At 38.4% G+C, this 14,191-nt stretch overlaps 3 protein-coding genes across 13 annotated transcripts in view; 2 read left to right on the forward strand and 1 right to left on the reverse strand.

Annotated features, from left to right (window-relative positions):
- Window positions 1-4,665, forward strand: part of cacna1da (calcium channel, voltage-dependent, L type, alpha 1D subunit, a) — a 66,725-nt gene extending 62,060 nt beyond the window's left edge. For all 10 annotated transcript variants that reach the window (XM_063474046.1, XM_063474047.1, XM_063474052.1 and 7 more), the window contains 3 exons: window positions 634-740; window positions 987-1,304; window positions 1,470-4,665. In XM_063474046.1, the coding sequence (XP_063330116.1) occupies window positions 634-740; window positions 987-1,304; window positions 1,470-1,775 (731 nt within the window). In that variant the 3' untranslated portion in view covers window positions 1,776-4,665. The remainder of the gene's footprint in view (window positions 1-633; window positions 741-986; window positions 1,305-1,469) is intronic.
- A 178-nt stretch (window positions 4,666-4,843) lies between these two features.
- Window positions 4,844-7,102, reverse strand: LOC134627711 (parapinopsin-like). The gene is made up of 4 exons (XM_063474059.2): window positions 6,772-7,102; window positions 6,327-6,655; window positions 5,641-5,883; window positions 4,844-4,954 (listed from the first exon to the last, which is right to left on the reverse strand). Exons 1-4 carry the CDS (start codon window positions 7,100-7,102, stop codon window positions 4,844-4,846), a joined length of 1,014 nt encoding a protein of 337 aa, XP_063330129.2.
- A 5,365-nt stretch (window positions 7,103-12,467) lies between these two features.
- Window positions 12,468-14,191, forward strand: part of LOC134627710 (voltage-dependent calcium channel subunit alpha-2/delta-3-like) — a 36,529-nt gene continuing 34,805 nt past the window's right edge. For both annotated transcript variants that reach the window (XM_063474057.2, XM_063474058.2), the window contains exons 1-2: window positions 12,468-12,582; window positions 12,713-12,961. In XM_063474057.2, the coding sequence (XP_063330127.1) occupies window positions 12,837-12,961 (125 nt within the window). In that variant the 5' untranslated portion in view covers window positions 12,468-12,582; window positions 12,713-12,836. The remainder of the gene's footprint in view (window positions 12,583-12,712; window positions 12,962-14,191) is intronic.

Genomic DNA, 14,191 nt, shown 5'->3' on the forward strand with positions numbered 1-14,191 from the left:
GACTTTATTTAACACAGCGGGATGTTCATTTAGTCAGTTATGGTTTGATATAGAGTAAGCAGACAGGAAAGAAGGGTATGCTTTAGGGTATTCTTATTGTGTGATTGTCGCAACAGTAATAGTGTCCTTGGTTTTTGGTCAGATCCTTCCCTTTCATGTGGGCTCTGGTTCCAAAAAAGTAAGGTGGCTAAAATATTAAAGTTGTCTCTGTTCATCCTATAAAAACAGCCTGTGATTGTCGTCCACCTTGACCTGATGCCATGTGTCAATGTTAAATATTGTAGAAAGCTTTTACGTGAGGCAACCCCTCTTTGCTTTTCATTTCTTCATAGCTTATTATCGAGTACATTGATCAGAGCATAGATTTTCTGAATATCTGAAATTACTAAAGTGGCAAATGTTAATCATTTATCCAGTTAAGGTGATTTTAATAGATGAGCAACATAAAATAGCTGTGTGGTTTTTTTGTGTGCTTGTGGACAAACCTCACAAAGCTATAGTTTTCTTTTAAAGGTTGTACATGTACACAAACTTTGCTTTTTGTTCATTTTATTGTATTGTATTACTCGTATGTTTGAATTTCTCTCATTGTTTCTAAGTTAATGCTCACTGCTCTACTCGGGATTAATTCAGGTCATAGAAGGCCATCCTTCAACTTTGAGTGTCTGCGCAGACAAAGTAGCCATGATGAGCTTCCACATCAGCGTACTGCTCTACCACTGCACCTTATGCAGCACCAGGTAACACAGACATTCTTTAAGTTACATTTTTGGCCTTGGGTGGAGTGACATTTGTTAGTAAGTTGCAGATTGCATCAGCTTTCTTAAATTAATAGCTAAATATCACAGAAAACTGTTGAATCGAGATACTACACAGCTATGAAATAGCAGCAAACAGAACTGCTTCCCAAGTGGGTGGCACAGTTTAACTATACTTCAAGTCACTTTTGTGTTCCACCGTCAAAATCCTCTTTCTTCACCCATCAGGTTATGGCCGTAGCAGGGCTGGACTCTAGCAGAGCCCATCGCCTCTCCCCAACCCGCTCCACCCGTTCTTGGGCCACGCCCCCTGCCACACCGGCCAGTAAAGACCAGTCACCATACTACACCCCTCTCATACGTGTGGATCACCCACACAGGGAGAGTGTTGTTGGTAGCCAAGTGTCTGTGCGCAAGAGCTCCTGGTACACAGACGATCCCGAGTTCTCCCAGAGAACGTACTCACCTGTGCACCTGCAGGTTCCTCCGGAGTACCATAACCAGTACCACCAGAAAAGAGGCAGCGCAACCAGCCTTGTGGAAGCGGTGAGTTTAAGGCTGTTTGGTGGAATAGTTACTGAAATTTTGCATGACCTGGGCTTTGATCTCACAAGCACATTTTCAGATTTATTGTGTCATCTGAACAAAACACAAAACACAGTCCTAAAAAAATCCACACTGAGATATTTTCCTTCAAATTCCTCCGAACAGGTTTTGATATCAGAAGGACTTGGGAGATATGCCAAGGATCCCAAGTTTGTCGCTGCCACAAAGCACGAGATAGCAGATGCATGTGAGATGACGATAGATGAGATGGAGAGTGCAGCCAGCCACCTGCTGAATGGAGGAATGTCCCCGGGTATCAATGGGGTAAATGTGTTTCCCCTTCTGACTCCAAGGGATTATGAACTGCCGGACACCGCAGCCAGCTACAGCGATGAAGAGCCAGAGACAGAACCCAGAGGTCCATACGAGGAGGACCTGGCAGACGAGATGATCTGCATCACAACTTTATAGCAGAGGCTGGAGGATTCTGCACATTAGGACCCTTATAGATTTGCGAAAATTTAAAAGAAATGCATCTGTTGGCTCTGACCCAAAGAAGTGCCTTTAAAGTGAAGAGAAAAGGCATAGGGATGAGAGACACACAAGTCCTGTTCGTTTAATTGTTCTCCACCTGCCAGCCGTGGAGGTCACAGCACAGAGCCAGTTACCATTCCTGCTGAGCACAGAGGGACAGACTGGATCTTCCTTCCAAAGGCTTTGACCTGATGGTAATATACAGGTTCTGCCTGCAGCCAGTCAAAGACAATAACGCTGATGCCAGTGAAAGAGATGGACCAACTGGCAAAGGTGTGAGATGCTCTAGAGGGTGGGTCTCTAAGGGTGATGACAATCAGATGTTCGATGTCATTACCTCAGTCACTTTTTTAAGGTTTGGCATATCATGCAAGTTTTCAATGCAAGCATAGAAAGGCATATCTCCTCACATAGTTTTTAGAATAACTCGATCCCTTCGTCGTTAGCGCAGATCGTTTAAAGATCGCTAGAGCTGAGTGAAATAGTGAGATAGAGAGCTGAGTTGCACCAGATTATGCAGGAACTAACAGTCCTACTTATAGCATCATTCAACTTATGTACTTTTGAAGCAACTAAAGCATTTGTGATAAATGCACTAGCAGGCAGGTTATTTTAACACTTTAGAATAGCCTGATTAATATTTCATAGTTGATATGCTGTAAATTGTATTATATAACAAAAGAAACTTTGTAAAGAGATATTCTATATTTTGTAATTATGTATCATTTAAAAGATCAGCAATATGGACCCTTGTGACTCATGTTATACTATAAAAGCAGACTTGCATTATTTTATTAGGTAAACCGTTCGGATATTTATTTGCCTTTTTTTTTTTTTGCGAATATGCACCTTTTATTTTGCCTATGACAACAGCATTCTTTAGAGGTTCTGCTTATGTGGCGACACTACCGCACAAGATATGCTTTGATTTCTTAGCATAGGAGTACACTTGTTACTTCATCAAACCGACAATGGAGCATTTTTAGAAGGCAAGCCTCAAGGATCCAGTGCTGAAATTTCTCACAGATGTGACGAACACATTTGTTTGCATATTTTGTGCACAGTATTTTAAAATGCATAGTGCATTAACAATGCTGCTTTTTTTAGTTGGCTTCGGAGTCAAACCTAGGTTTTTGTCAGCCCCTACTGAAATGCCTTTTTGCTGCTGAAAGAACGAAAACTGATAGATGGTAATAACAGGGATAAATTAACACTTTCAAAGCTCATGCTGGGAATTTCACTCTTTGTTGGTCATGGCAGGGTTTCGTTAGACCTTTGTACCGAATCTTTGCTATCACATCTTAGCCTTCATGGTGTATGTGGAGAGGGCTTAGGTGGCAGAAGACACATGCACACATCCAAAGGCCGGAAACAGCCCCAACATGTGTTCTAGGTGAAAGTACTGAGGGTGTCCTGGTGTCAGGATGCTGCAGAGAGGCAAAGCAATACTAACCCCCACACCCCCGACCTTTCTCTCTCAGCCTGCCTGGTTCCTGCGTATAGTATACCTCGTTAGGCATTGGTGAAGACATATCATTGTCACAGCTTATCTGTTTGTCCCAGTGTCCCACAGTGGATTCGTTGAGATTAACTAGGGCTGAACGTGGATTTTAGTGTGACTGTATGAAAATGAATGGCAAACCCCACGCTGGGTACGTTAAAATAAAGGAGTAGCTGGAGCCCACAAGTTTAAAAACGCAAGGCAACAAAATATCTTTTAATCATTCATCATCCATTTTTCTTTCGCATAAAGATACTGGACGAAATAAATTGAGGTGGGCTATTTCAGGCGTTACCATAGAGCGTTTAAGGGTTAATGTGACCTGCTGTTGTAGGCGAGTGCATACTGTACTCTAATTCAACCGAATACTGTCATGAAAATGTAGGTTTTCCATTTTGTGTGCACATTGAAAGGGCTCTTTGAATTGTTTGTGAGTAAAAAAAAAAAAAGTGTTGTAGTCCTTTTGTTGATAACTGTCATATAAAAGGACCAATGCACATAAAAGGCACATTGTACTATTCGTAGCAATTACAGTACTGATGAACTGAAGATATGCATTATTTTGTAAACACTTTTAAAAGTTGTGTTAAACTAAAGATTAAAAGAACTTACTTTTACCTCATGTCAGGGATTCCTGAAAAAAGAAAAAAAGAATATAATGATTTGGTTCAGTCTACCAATGGTATTTAAATATTAGCACATAGCTGTTTGTCTTTGCACAAGTAACTGTATAGTGCTTTTTGTTTCTCCTTTTTCTAAACAGATTTGTGTATTAAGGTGAGACAATTTTGTACTTTTTGTGACTGTGTGTATGGTTTAGTGGAATCTATATTTGTCATTTACACCTCACCTCATAATGCTGGGAATGAAAGAGTATTAAAAAATATTTTCAAGGTGCACTGTTCCTCTGTTTTGCAGGTAGGAGAAAAAATAAAATAAAATGATCAAGTACCAGTTTACAGAGAAACACATGTTGATTTGAACGTTTCTATTAGTTTTCTTCATCTTGTTATGATTATAATTACTATTACTACTATTAATGTTCAGAAAGCTGTATTAAAATAGAAGATAATGTAATATATGTACAATATGGAAAGACCCATGGTAATGTTCTCTACTTGAAAGTCTTGATATCTGCTCCTTAATGTTTTTATTGAGTAAACATCTTTTCTCTTAGTAGCAAATGCTTTACTATAACCCTCTAGGTTTTGTATCAATACATTTTTTGTATTTTTTTTATTTTATTTTGGCCTTGATTTTCTTTGAATCGATACTGATATTTTATTTTCTATTGATCATCATTGAATAAACTTATGCTGAAATGCTGTTCTAATCTCTTTGCATTCTACACTTTTTAGCAGACAGTTGCTGTGATTGTCGCCTTGCAAATAAAAACACACATTCAAACACATAACTTCACTGACGTTTGTGTAATGTGACAGAAGAGGTCTGCAAAATGAATTTTTACAAGCATGTTTGAGGGTAGCTGTTGCATTTGCATATTTCAGGAAGGAGACACTTTGTTTATCTCCACAGTTGTTGTTGCCTCCGATGCCTCATCATCCTCCCGTGGCTCTTTCCCGCACATCAGGAAGGGTACAGCGTATTTATGGAACTAAAGGAAACATATATTACAGTCTATTATTGTAAGTCAATAATAACATTTCTGATTTATCAACATATACAGTAGAAACTACGTACATTAAATAAGCTTTTAGATTATAGGTTATATCATATACAACAAAACAAACACTCTAACAGTGATATTAAAATGTGACAAAATAAAAATAACTTTCAAAATGTAACTCATTGCCGACCCTACACATATGCTTTAAAAAGAGAGAATAAACATGTCATAAGGCTTTTGTAAGCAGAGAAATATGCATTTAAGAAAAACATACATGTCTGTAACTATAACCCCTCCTGCGTGTCTTGTGTTTAAAGAAAATATATTTTACTGGCTTTATGGGAGAATTGATCATATGTGAAGGTAACTGTAAAATTAAAAACAAACAAAAATAGACTCTAAACCCTTTGCTCGTTTTAAACTGAGGTGAAATGGTTTATTTACTGTAGACAAATTAAAAATTTTCTCATTAAAACTGGAATATTCAACGTAAAATATATCTAATCTGTAAGTTATATAATACCAACAGAAACAATGTTGTATTTATTCTTGTATTTCCTGAATAGCTGTGTAATACATTTTGTCCCCACTGGGTGGTGCTCATGTGACGAAAAGAGTTGATTCACTAGTTCCCCTCAATATATTTACCATATTTGGCTGAATACAATTATTACCTGCTTATTGAGGTAGATATAGATGATGGGATTGTACACAGTGCTGCTCTTGGCCAGATAAACAGGCACTGTGCCCACCAGAGGATGAATCTTCACATCTGGGTTGTACACCACAAGCATGGCCAGGGTGGCATACGGCATCCAGCTGATCAGAAATGTCAGGACCATCAGGATCACCATAGACGCCACCTTCATCTCCCCTTTAGCCACTGCGCCACCTTCCACACAAGCCATCTTTGATACCTGTAAAATGGTGTGTTACTGATAGGGTCACTAAAGACATTTAGAGAGGAAACATCTCTGCAGTAAGATTCAAGACTGAACTGAAAAGTGACAAGAAGCCCCAACTAGACACTAAACACTTTACTGAACAGGATTAGAATTTTAAAAAAGCTGGTAAGAACTGATTTAACCTGTAAAAAACAGAAAAATAAAACACTGTATCATAAAGTATACACACTTCTTATAGTATATTGTGTTTATTGTGAATAGTATGTGTAGCCCAAAGCTGTCAGTTAAATATGAAAGAAATTTAAAAATAAGAGATTTTACTAGTGATCAGAGTTATAATGTAAATTCAAACACATACTTCCATTTCGCAACAAATTTTGTCCCGCAGTTGACTTTAACACCATAACTTAAAAGTATGCGTGTTATTTTTTCAACGCTGATCTATAATAGCTCACCTGGTGTAATGTCCACATTAGCTTGGTGTAGGATACCAGGATGATGGCAAAAGGAACAGCAAAGCACACCGCAAAGTAAGCTATGATGTAGGAGACATTTTGAGGGTCTCTGTTGTGCCAGTCTGGCGCACAGGATGTCCCAACACCCTCCAACTCATACCTTCCCCATCCAAACAATGGAGGCAGGTTCCATGTCAGGGACCACAGCCAAGATAATATAACACCTCCAACTGCATGCTTCTTTTGGAAGGTAATTTGTCCCAGTGGCTTACACACCACAAACATCCTCTCCACTGCGATCAGAGCAACGGTGGACAGAGATGTGATACCTAAAATAAATAAATAAATAAGTAAATAAAATAAAATTCGAAACTTTCACAGACGCTAGTGGAGGTGAAAGTACTTTTAATGACACTGTACTCCATGTGGTCTTCTTTGAACTTACCAAACAAGGACACAGCAAAACCTTCTATCACACAGCCTGTTCTGCCCAGGGAAAAGTACCCTTGGGCGTTGTTGACCACAGAAAGCACTCCTCCGGTCATGGCTGTGCCCAGATCAGCCACAGCCATGTTCATTAGAGCATAGTTGAGCGGCTGCCTCAGCTGCTTGTACATGAGGGACACAATAATCACTGTAGCATTGAGGATGATGGCTGGACCAGTGAAAATGGCCATAATGATGGACAGAATGATGAAGCCAGCCCGTGGAAGAGGGGGTTCCCCCTGCGGATCCAGGTAAAAAGAAGCATTTTGCAGAGATCCAGAGTGCTGCATGGATGCAAAACTATATTTAAAAAAGTGGTATGGTCGTCTTTTCTTCCCTGGAGCTCCTCAGAGTTCAATATCTCACTACTCGAGTGTGACAGTGGAGATTAGACGACTCGAGTCTAAGAATAAATCCTCCAGATCTGGACTTACCAAAGAGTAATTCCTCCAAAATGATGGTCCTTGATCCCCCACCCTTTTCTTAATTGTAAAAGGATTTAAACAGGCAGTGCTTGTTGCTGGGCTCAACACACTGAGCAAGTACAGAAGAAAAACAAGACAATACAACAAAAATAAAAATACAATAATTTTTATGATATATAAAATTATTTGTGACTGCTCCCCCTCACAGATGAGAAAACAGACTGCTGATTTAGTTGTCTGTGAAATGCTTAGAGAGAGGTGTTTCACAACATGTGCTAACTACTGTAATTAAGACTGAGTGCCCCAAAAAGTTGATTCTGTTCATCTAGACGTTGCGTTTTCTGTGGGAGAAACATTTTCTCACTCATCCTAGTGACTCCTTTAGTCTCAGCTGACTGCAGGTTTCCCCACCCTCATAAACAGAACATTTGCTGAGTTTAAACTGCAAGTGAGACATTGATTAGTGATTGACATAAAGCTAGAATTATGATAATTATGACACAATTAGATGAGGGCTTCTATATAAAAAAATCAAACTGTAACTTTTTCAAATCTGCATCTTTTAGTGGTACTGCTCTGTATAGAAAAAGCATAGGCATAATTAAACTCTCTAAGTTGCTAATTTTGAATACAGCAGCGTAACAAACATGATCATCTTTCTTGGAAATTATTTTTCAGATCAATAAAATTGCAATAATAGTGTAAAAAATTAGGTCAAATGTGATTAAATTATCCTTTTTTCTTCAGGAGTAGTTTTAACTTTAGGATTTGAGTGAATTGGGGAAGGAAGGGTTATACAAAATGGTCCGAGGATTTAAAATATTTTTATCTTGAATGTGGGCATTCAAATGTCTTCAACAAACTTAATTTTGAAACTATATTACTAATAACAGATTTCTGTCAGAAAGCAAAACATATATATTGAGTATTTTTATAGTCTATATGAATAAAATATTTACTTCAGGGTGACAAAGCCATGAAGTGCTTGTTATGTAGGATAATGACAATGGTAAATATATCATTGCATTAATTATATTATGTGGAATTAGTTTGATGTGAACAATTTTGTCTCTCTGTGTGCAACAAAGTTTTTTCTGAAGGCTGGCTTAAGACTAGTTCTTAAAGAGAGATTCAATTAAACAAGCGATGAAGTAACCGGGTACGTTTTAGCTACAAACTCATGTAACGGGCTGTTTGGACTCAGGATTACGGTGATGTGCTATTAATAACTCTGTATTAAAGTTCCACCTAAAACCAGAACTCAGACAAACAACAACAAAAAGATGAAAACACTTTAACAAGTGCAAAGATTAGGATTGAACCTAATCATCAAGTAAAAGTAAATATTTTTATTTGATCTATATTTATTTATAACAACACGTTACAAGTGTAATATTACTATTATATTACTATTTCACAGCTAGCTGGATTACTAATTAATGTGTTACACAAATTCACAGCAGTAATTAAAAAGTAAAGAAAAAAACATAACCGATTTTTGATGATGAAATAACATATGGCACAGCAAGCCAGAGCAGTTCACTCAGTCATGGTCTTTACTGAATACATAAGACTGAATGACCATTGGAAGTGGCCTGAATTAAGTTATCCGCAGCTGCTGGGGTTGCAAGGTGAGGTTAATCCTCAAGATTATCAAGAGAACATGCCAAGAGGTGTCCGATGTTTAACCCTTTAAGAGGCTTATTTTCAATCAAGTCAAGACACAGATTACAACTGTTTGGGTCGTGGGTTCCAGAGCACTGATGAAAAGATTTTTTTTCTTTTTTTTATTCAGATGATAGACTTCTCTTTCATTTTGAAACAATATCTTACCTAAATGGTAAAAAAAAGAAGCCCATCCCACTATCAGAGGCCTTACTGTTGTCGGTTAACATTTACTTGAATTCTTGGAAATTGTCTCATCCAGGAAAACTTTACTTTTCATACCTTTATGAGAATGTTAAAACTGTTTTCAGATCACTGAAAGCACTTTGATATTGAAATGTTGTTTTTCCAAATTACTTTCCCAAAATATTTTTGACAGATTTGAACACATCCAGAACATCTCCTGGGCAAAACTATCTGCTCATAAAGACCGTGATGTTGTTGACAGCTCTTAGGAAAGCTATTGTACTAATCTTACTTATGTAACTAGAGAGCACTTTGTGCAGTTGTGTGTTACTGTGTCACTACTCCTCACTCCATGTTCCTTCAGTGCCCTTGTTTGACTTTTCTGACTTTTCTGTTTTTACCTAGATGCTATTGTTACCCTGCTAATAAAGTATGCACACAGTAAAATTAACAGCTGTTATTTATCTTGCATGTAATATTGTATTTATGCATGGTATAACATGACTTTGGTTGGTAGATCTGTGTTTAACAAAACAATGTACAATATATAATATATAAATTCTGTGAAATAAATTTGGAAATATTTACTTTAGTTGAGGACAGTAAATACAGATACTCACATTGCTTTCAGTTAACCATTTACTGTATGTTCATTTTCAGAGGCACAACGGTAATTTGATGATCTAACTTAATTTCAAAGATAATATTTGTAATATTTGATTTTAATACTTTGATGTCAGTTGCTGTGTTTCCTCTCTTGAGATGCTTTGCCAGATCTTTACTGCAGCCATGTTTAGTTGCTGCTTGTTATCCGAGATAACAAGCAGCTGAGATCAGGTGCCTTACTTTGCTAATAAAGAACATCCCATTTTTTTGTCTTAAGAAACTCACTATCCAAGTGCTGTCTGGTCTGTTTAACATTATTTGGCTGAATCTAAACAGAGTGTACACTTCAGCCTCTGTACTTGTATCTCAAGTCACATCATCAACAAACACTAATAGCTTGGTTCCACTGGTAGCCATACATGCCTGTGTGATAACATGGTCTCCATCATGTTCATCAGCTATTTGGCATGCTTTAGATAGCTGATTCTCTCCTTCTCCTTAATTTTCTCTTCCCATTTTTCTGGTGCCAGTCAAACATGGTATCATATCTCCAAACAGAATTGTGGACTTGAGGATTATTTTAGATGTTTGTTTGTTTGTTTGTTTTTTACAAAGTCTAACCTGGCCTTTTTGTTCTTGAGTGTATTCAGTGTTTGCAGCCCTCTGTTTTTCCCATTCATGAAGGTGTCTCAACCATTACTTTCTTAATGATTATCATTCAGCCCAGTTCAACATTTACACACCTACCTAAAGTAATGCATATGAACACCAACTGCCCTAACAAGCATGTAGTCTCAGGTATACCTTTAGGTCAAGGCTGGACAGTAAATGAACAGACTTCAGAAGAGCCCAGACAGAAATCCAAGAGGTCAACAAAGCACAAATACTTCAGGTTCTTTTCAACTACAGAAGAATCAAGTTCAAGCCATTCAAAACTAAACTAAACTAAGTCTGTTTTGAAAACAACAACAACAACAACAACAAAAAAACAAGCCTGCATTTAGGCAACTTGTTCAGATATCAGGCAACATAGATCCATAGCATGACAATAGAGGTCAAAGGGCATGGACCAAATCCATCCCCCCTCACAATAATATTATGACTACACCTTGACTACTTTTTACTGCTTGGAAGTCTGTCTTTTGGGGAACGTTTTCTGGGGTGGGACCAGAGGGTCCATGAGGACCAATGGAGGCTGGAAGTAAAAGCAATCAAGCTGGAGTTCAGGAGGAAAAGTGTCAGGGATCAGAGAATGATCAAGGAAATAGATTGCTTTCCCCTAGAATCACGTTTTTTTCTGATACACTATAAACCAGAGTTGCTTAGACAAACCTCAATTGATCATATTTTATCTCATGCTGCTGTAAATCAAACTCAGCACCTGATTAGCTGAATTATGACTTAAGCTAATCAGACTCTACTTTCAGCTGATAGGGGCAGTAAAAAGTACTGAAGGAAACAGATCAGTAAATAAATTTTATGCTTAAAAAGAGACGCTGGAATAACTCAGGTTCTCTATAGGCTGCTTTACATAAAACACTGCAGCGACTAGAACAAGATATATTGAAATATACCCAAGCTGCACTCTGTGGGTGGAGATCATAAGAAATTTAGTCAATGAACTCTGTATCCTAATACAGGAAAACCTCAGACGATGCCACTGCTTGCACAAGGACAGCACACCTCCAGCTACAGTAAGCGTCTTGAACTGGCTCGATAAAAGCAAAGGACCTTAAGGATAATAAGAGCGAGTTGCTTTTATTTACTTAATTAAAGCTTTCTGGGAGCCGCTGAACAGAGCGGGCGGTCAGAGAGAAGACATTGGATGATACTGTCCGTCATCCAACATGCGGGCGCCTTATCGACACGTCGCAGGCAGCAGAGGCTCCTCACAACTTTGATGTACGATGCAATTACTAAACTAATAAAAGCTTCAAGTCGAAACAGGATTCCCGGTGAGGTGATGGTGGCACCGGAGGGGGGGATGGTGGAGGGGAGGCGTGCTGCATCAACTCGCCTGCTGCCTTGACATCATTATCGCCTCCTAATCAGCCTTTAAGGTGCAGGACGATGGGGACATCTTTCGGCCTGACTGAATACCAGAGAGTGAAAACTGCGCACAATCCAACACTTTTATTGCAAGCCATTTAGTTGCACCTTCACCGTTTCCACAAGAGATGAGCTTATTCACAACTCCCCAAATAAATCGCGGGATTGACGTTTTTAAAATAAAGTTGCCACTGAGTGACCATGATTGATTCATTCGGCAGGATTTCATCCAATCATAGACGAGCTTCTTTTTCCCCCTCCACGGTTACCCATTAGTGTTTCTTCTCTTTCATTCTGGTTGACTACCCGCATCTTCGCTAAACCAAATAACTGAATGTTTTCTTCTTCCTTTGTTGTGCTGCCAGTGCGGAAGCTTTCATCACATCTGCAGTCTCATTATTACCCGCAGAGCCACAATTTATGTGAACAATGCCCCCTTCAAACGCCAAGCAGAATTCATATTTAACCAGTTATATGTGTTTAAAAAAAGAAAGTACGTTTTGCACCACCTGATTACCTTTATACCGGCAGAAGATTGGACACTGGAGGCAGCACGGTCCAGCGGCCGTGTACAGTTATACTGCTGCGTCAGCGTTAATGCTACAACTTTAGGACAATTCAGTGCCAGTTTCCTTCGACCTGACAGAAGACAAGTACAGAAGTACATCACTGTGCTTCCCCCCTTCTGCAGCTCAGAGTCTCATACACCTGTGTGCTGCTCTGCTGAGATGGAAATGAAAACGCATGAAGTCTTGCTAGATATAAGTGATCTCCTGCCTTTCCGAGCTTTTCAGGCTTTCTCACACACAGAAATCGCGATTTCTGCACCGGAGAGCCAAGTAAGGGCTTTCCCCCCATTTTCAGATAAGGCAATGGAGCAGAGAGGTTGGAGAGACAAGCTGGAGCGTAATACTCTCTCTCTTTCTCTCTCTCTCTCTCTCTCTCTCTCTCTCTCTCTCGTCCATACAGCCGTGTACAGTAGGATACGTGCTGGCAGAAGCGCGGGTTTGAGAAGGTGCACCGGGGTCGAGCGGTCCAGCACGGTGCCGGGACTGGATTTTACTGTACCCACATTTTATAAAAAGAGTTGGAGATGGAGGGAAACTGGAGGATCCTGTTCTCCCACGTGTGCAGCACCAGCTTTCTTCTGCTCTGGATCTTCGTCGGCTTGAATGTGGTAGAGGTGGTAGGGTCCCAGCAAGGGATCCCTCTGTCAGTGTGAGTGAGAAACTGCTGTGCAACTTTGATTCCCATTGAACGTGTCAAATTCTGACTTACAGATGATTAAACTACCACAACGTCCGCGTTTCAAATCATGCATTATCTTCTAGATTTAAATGAATGTATCTAGTAACAAACGTATTTTGCATCTCATAAAATGCCGCTTGTCTCTTGGATGTATGTCAAAAAATGTTGTAAAAATTAAAATAAGGTTGAGGAATTTAGATATATCTGGAAGCTAAACTGCAAAAGTAGACCTAAACCTTCTTTGCAGTGAATGCTACCTGTTTATCCACACTTATACCTGCATTTGCTGTTATTACATTTATATACTATATAAATGTAAGCATGAAGCTCCTATTCATTTTTCATAAAACAAGACATTTTAATATGATGGACTACAGCATCTTTTTCTTACAGGGAAATTTTTATCATTTTATTTTTTAAGAGTTGCAATAAAGAAGACACAGTCTTCATTATAATAACACACATAAGTGTGAAGTGTTATAGCTTAAATCACCACCCAGTCCTATACAAGTGTAATCAAGTAATTTAATGCCCACATAACTGTTTAACTGCAAGTGATTTACATTTTCTTTGTTATATCTATTTGTAGGCCTATTTGTAGCAGATTGTAGACACCTATTTCAATGCTGTATAATTTAATTAAATACGTTTTTACCAAGCTTCATTTGTTCTGAATATGTCTAAATCAAAGACTGTAAAATATTTTTTTTCTCCTAGCAAGTTCATTTAAGGTGCAATTTGATGTGAATTGGACAGATTTTGAAAACAAATAAAAACTGTGCAAAGGAAAATAAAAATCTCCCCCTTTGGATATTTGAGAAACCATTTGGGAAGCGCTAGAAGGATTATCTTTTTACCAAAGTTTGTTTTGCACATGGAGACAGTTGACCCGCAACACATTATTTTTGAAACATGTATTCAGTGTTTCATGGGCTTTTTAAAATTAGCATATCATTAAATAAATCTACTTCCCATTTAGGAATAAATAGGCAAGTTTATCAGCTGAAATTATGTTAATTTAATATTCACAGTGCAAAATTTTGATGCCACGTAGATGTTATTTACAGTTTAATAGAAGAAGGTTCAATAACTGTAGTTTAGATCATCAGATTATAAACTTTTATCAGGAAAGTGAAGGTTTATGATAATCTTCAATAATCTCACTGATCATTTCATAAAGGAAGCTTAAAAATGATAGAT

This window comes from Pelmatolapia mariae, linkage group LG5 (genome assembly GCF_036321145.2).
Source record: "Pelmatolapia mariae isolate MD_Pm_ZW linkage group LG5, Pm_UMD_F_2, whole genome shotgun sequence".
Lineage (NCBI taxonomy): Eukaryota > Metazoa > Chordata > Actinopteri > Cichliformes > Cichlidae > Pelmatolapia > Pelmatolapia mariae.

What these genes read in the sequence shown, in the direction of transcription:
- LOC134627711 (XM_063474059.2), bottom strand. Translation starts at nt 7,102, where the DNA reads ATGCAGCACTCTGGATCTCTGCAAAATGCTTCTTTTTACCTGGATCCG. An exon ending in TTTTGCTGTGTCCTTGTTTG is followed by an intron (nt 6,656 to 6,771) that starts GTAAGTTCAAAG and finishes TATTTATTTTAG; the next exon opens with GTATCACATCTCTGTCCACC. An exon ending in TAATGTGGACATTACACCAG is followed by an intron (nt 5,884 to 6,326) that starts GTGAGCTATTAT and finishes ACCATTTTACAG; the next exon opens with GTATCAAAGATGGCTTGTGT.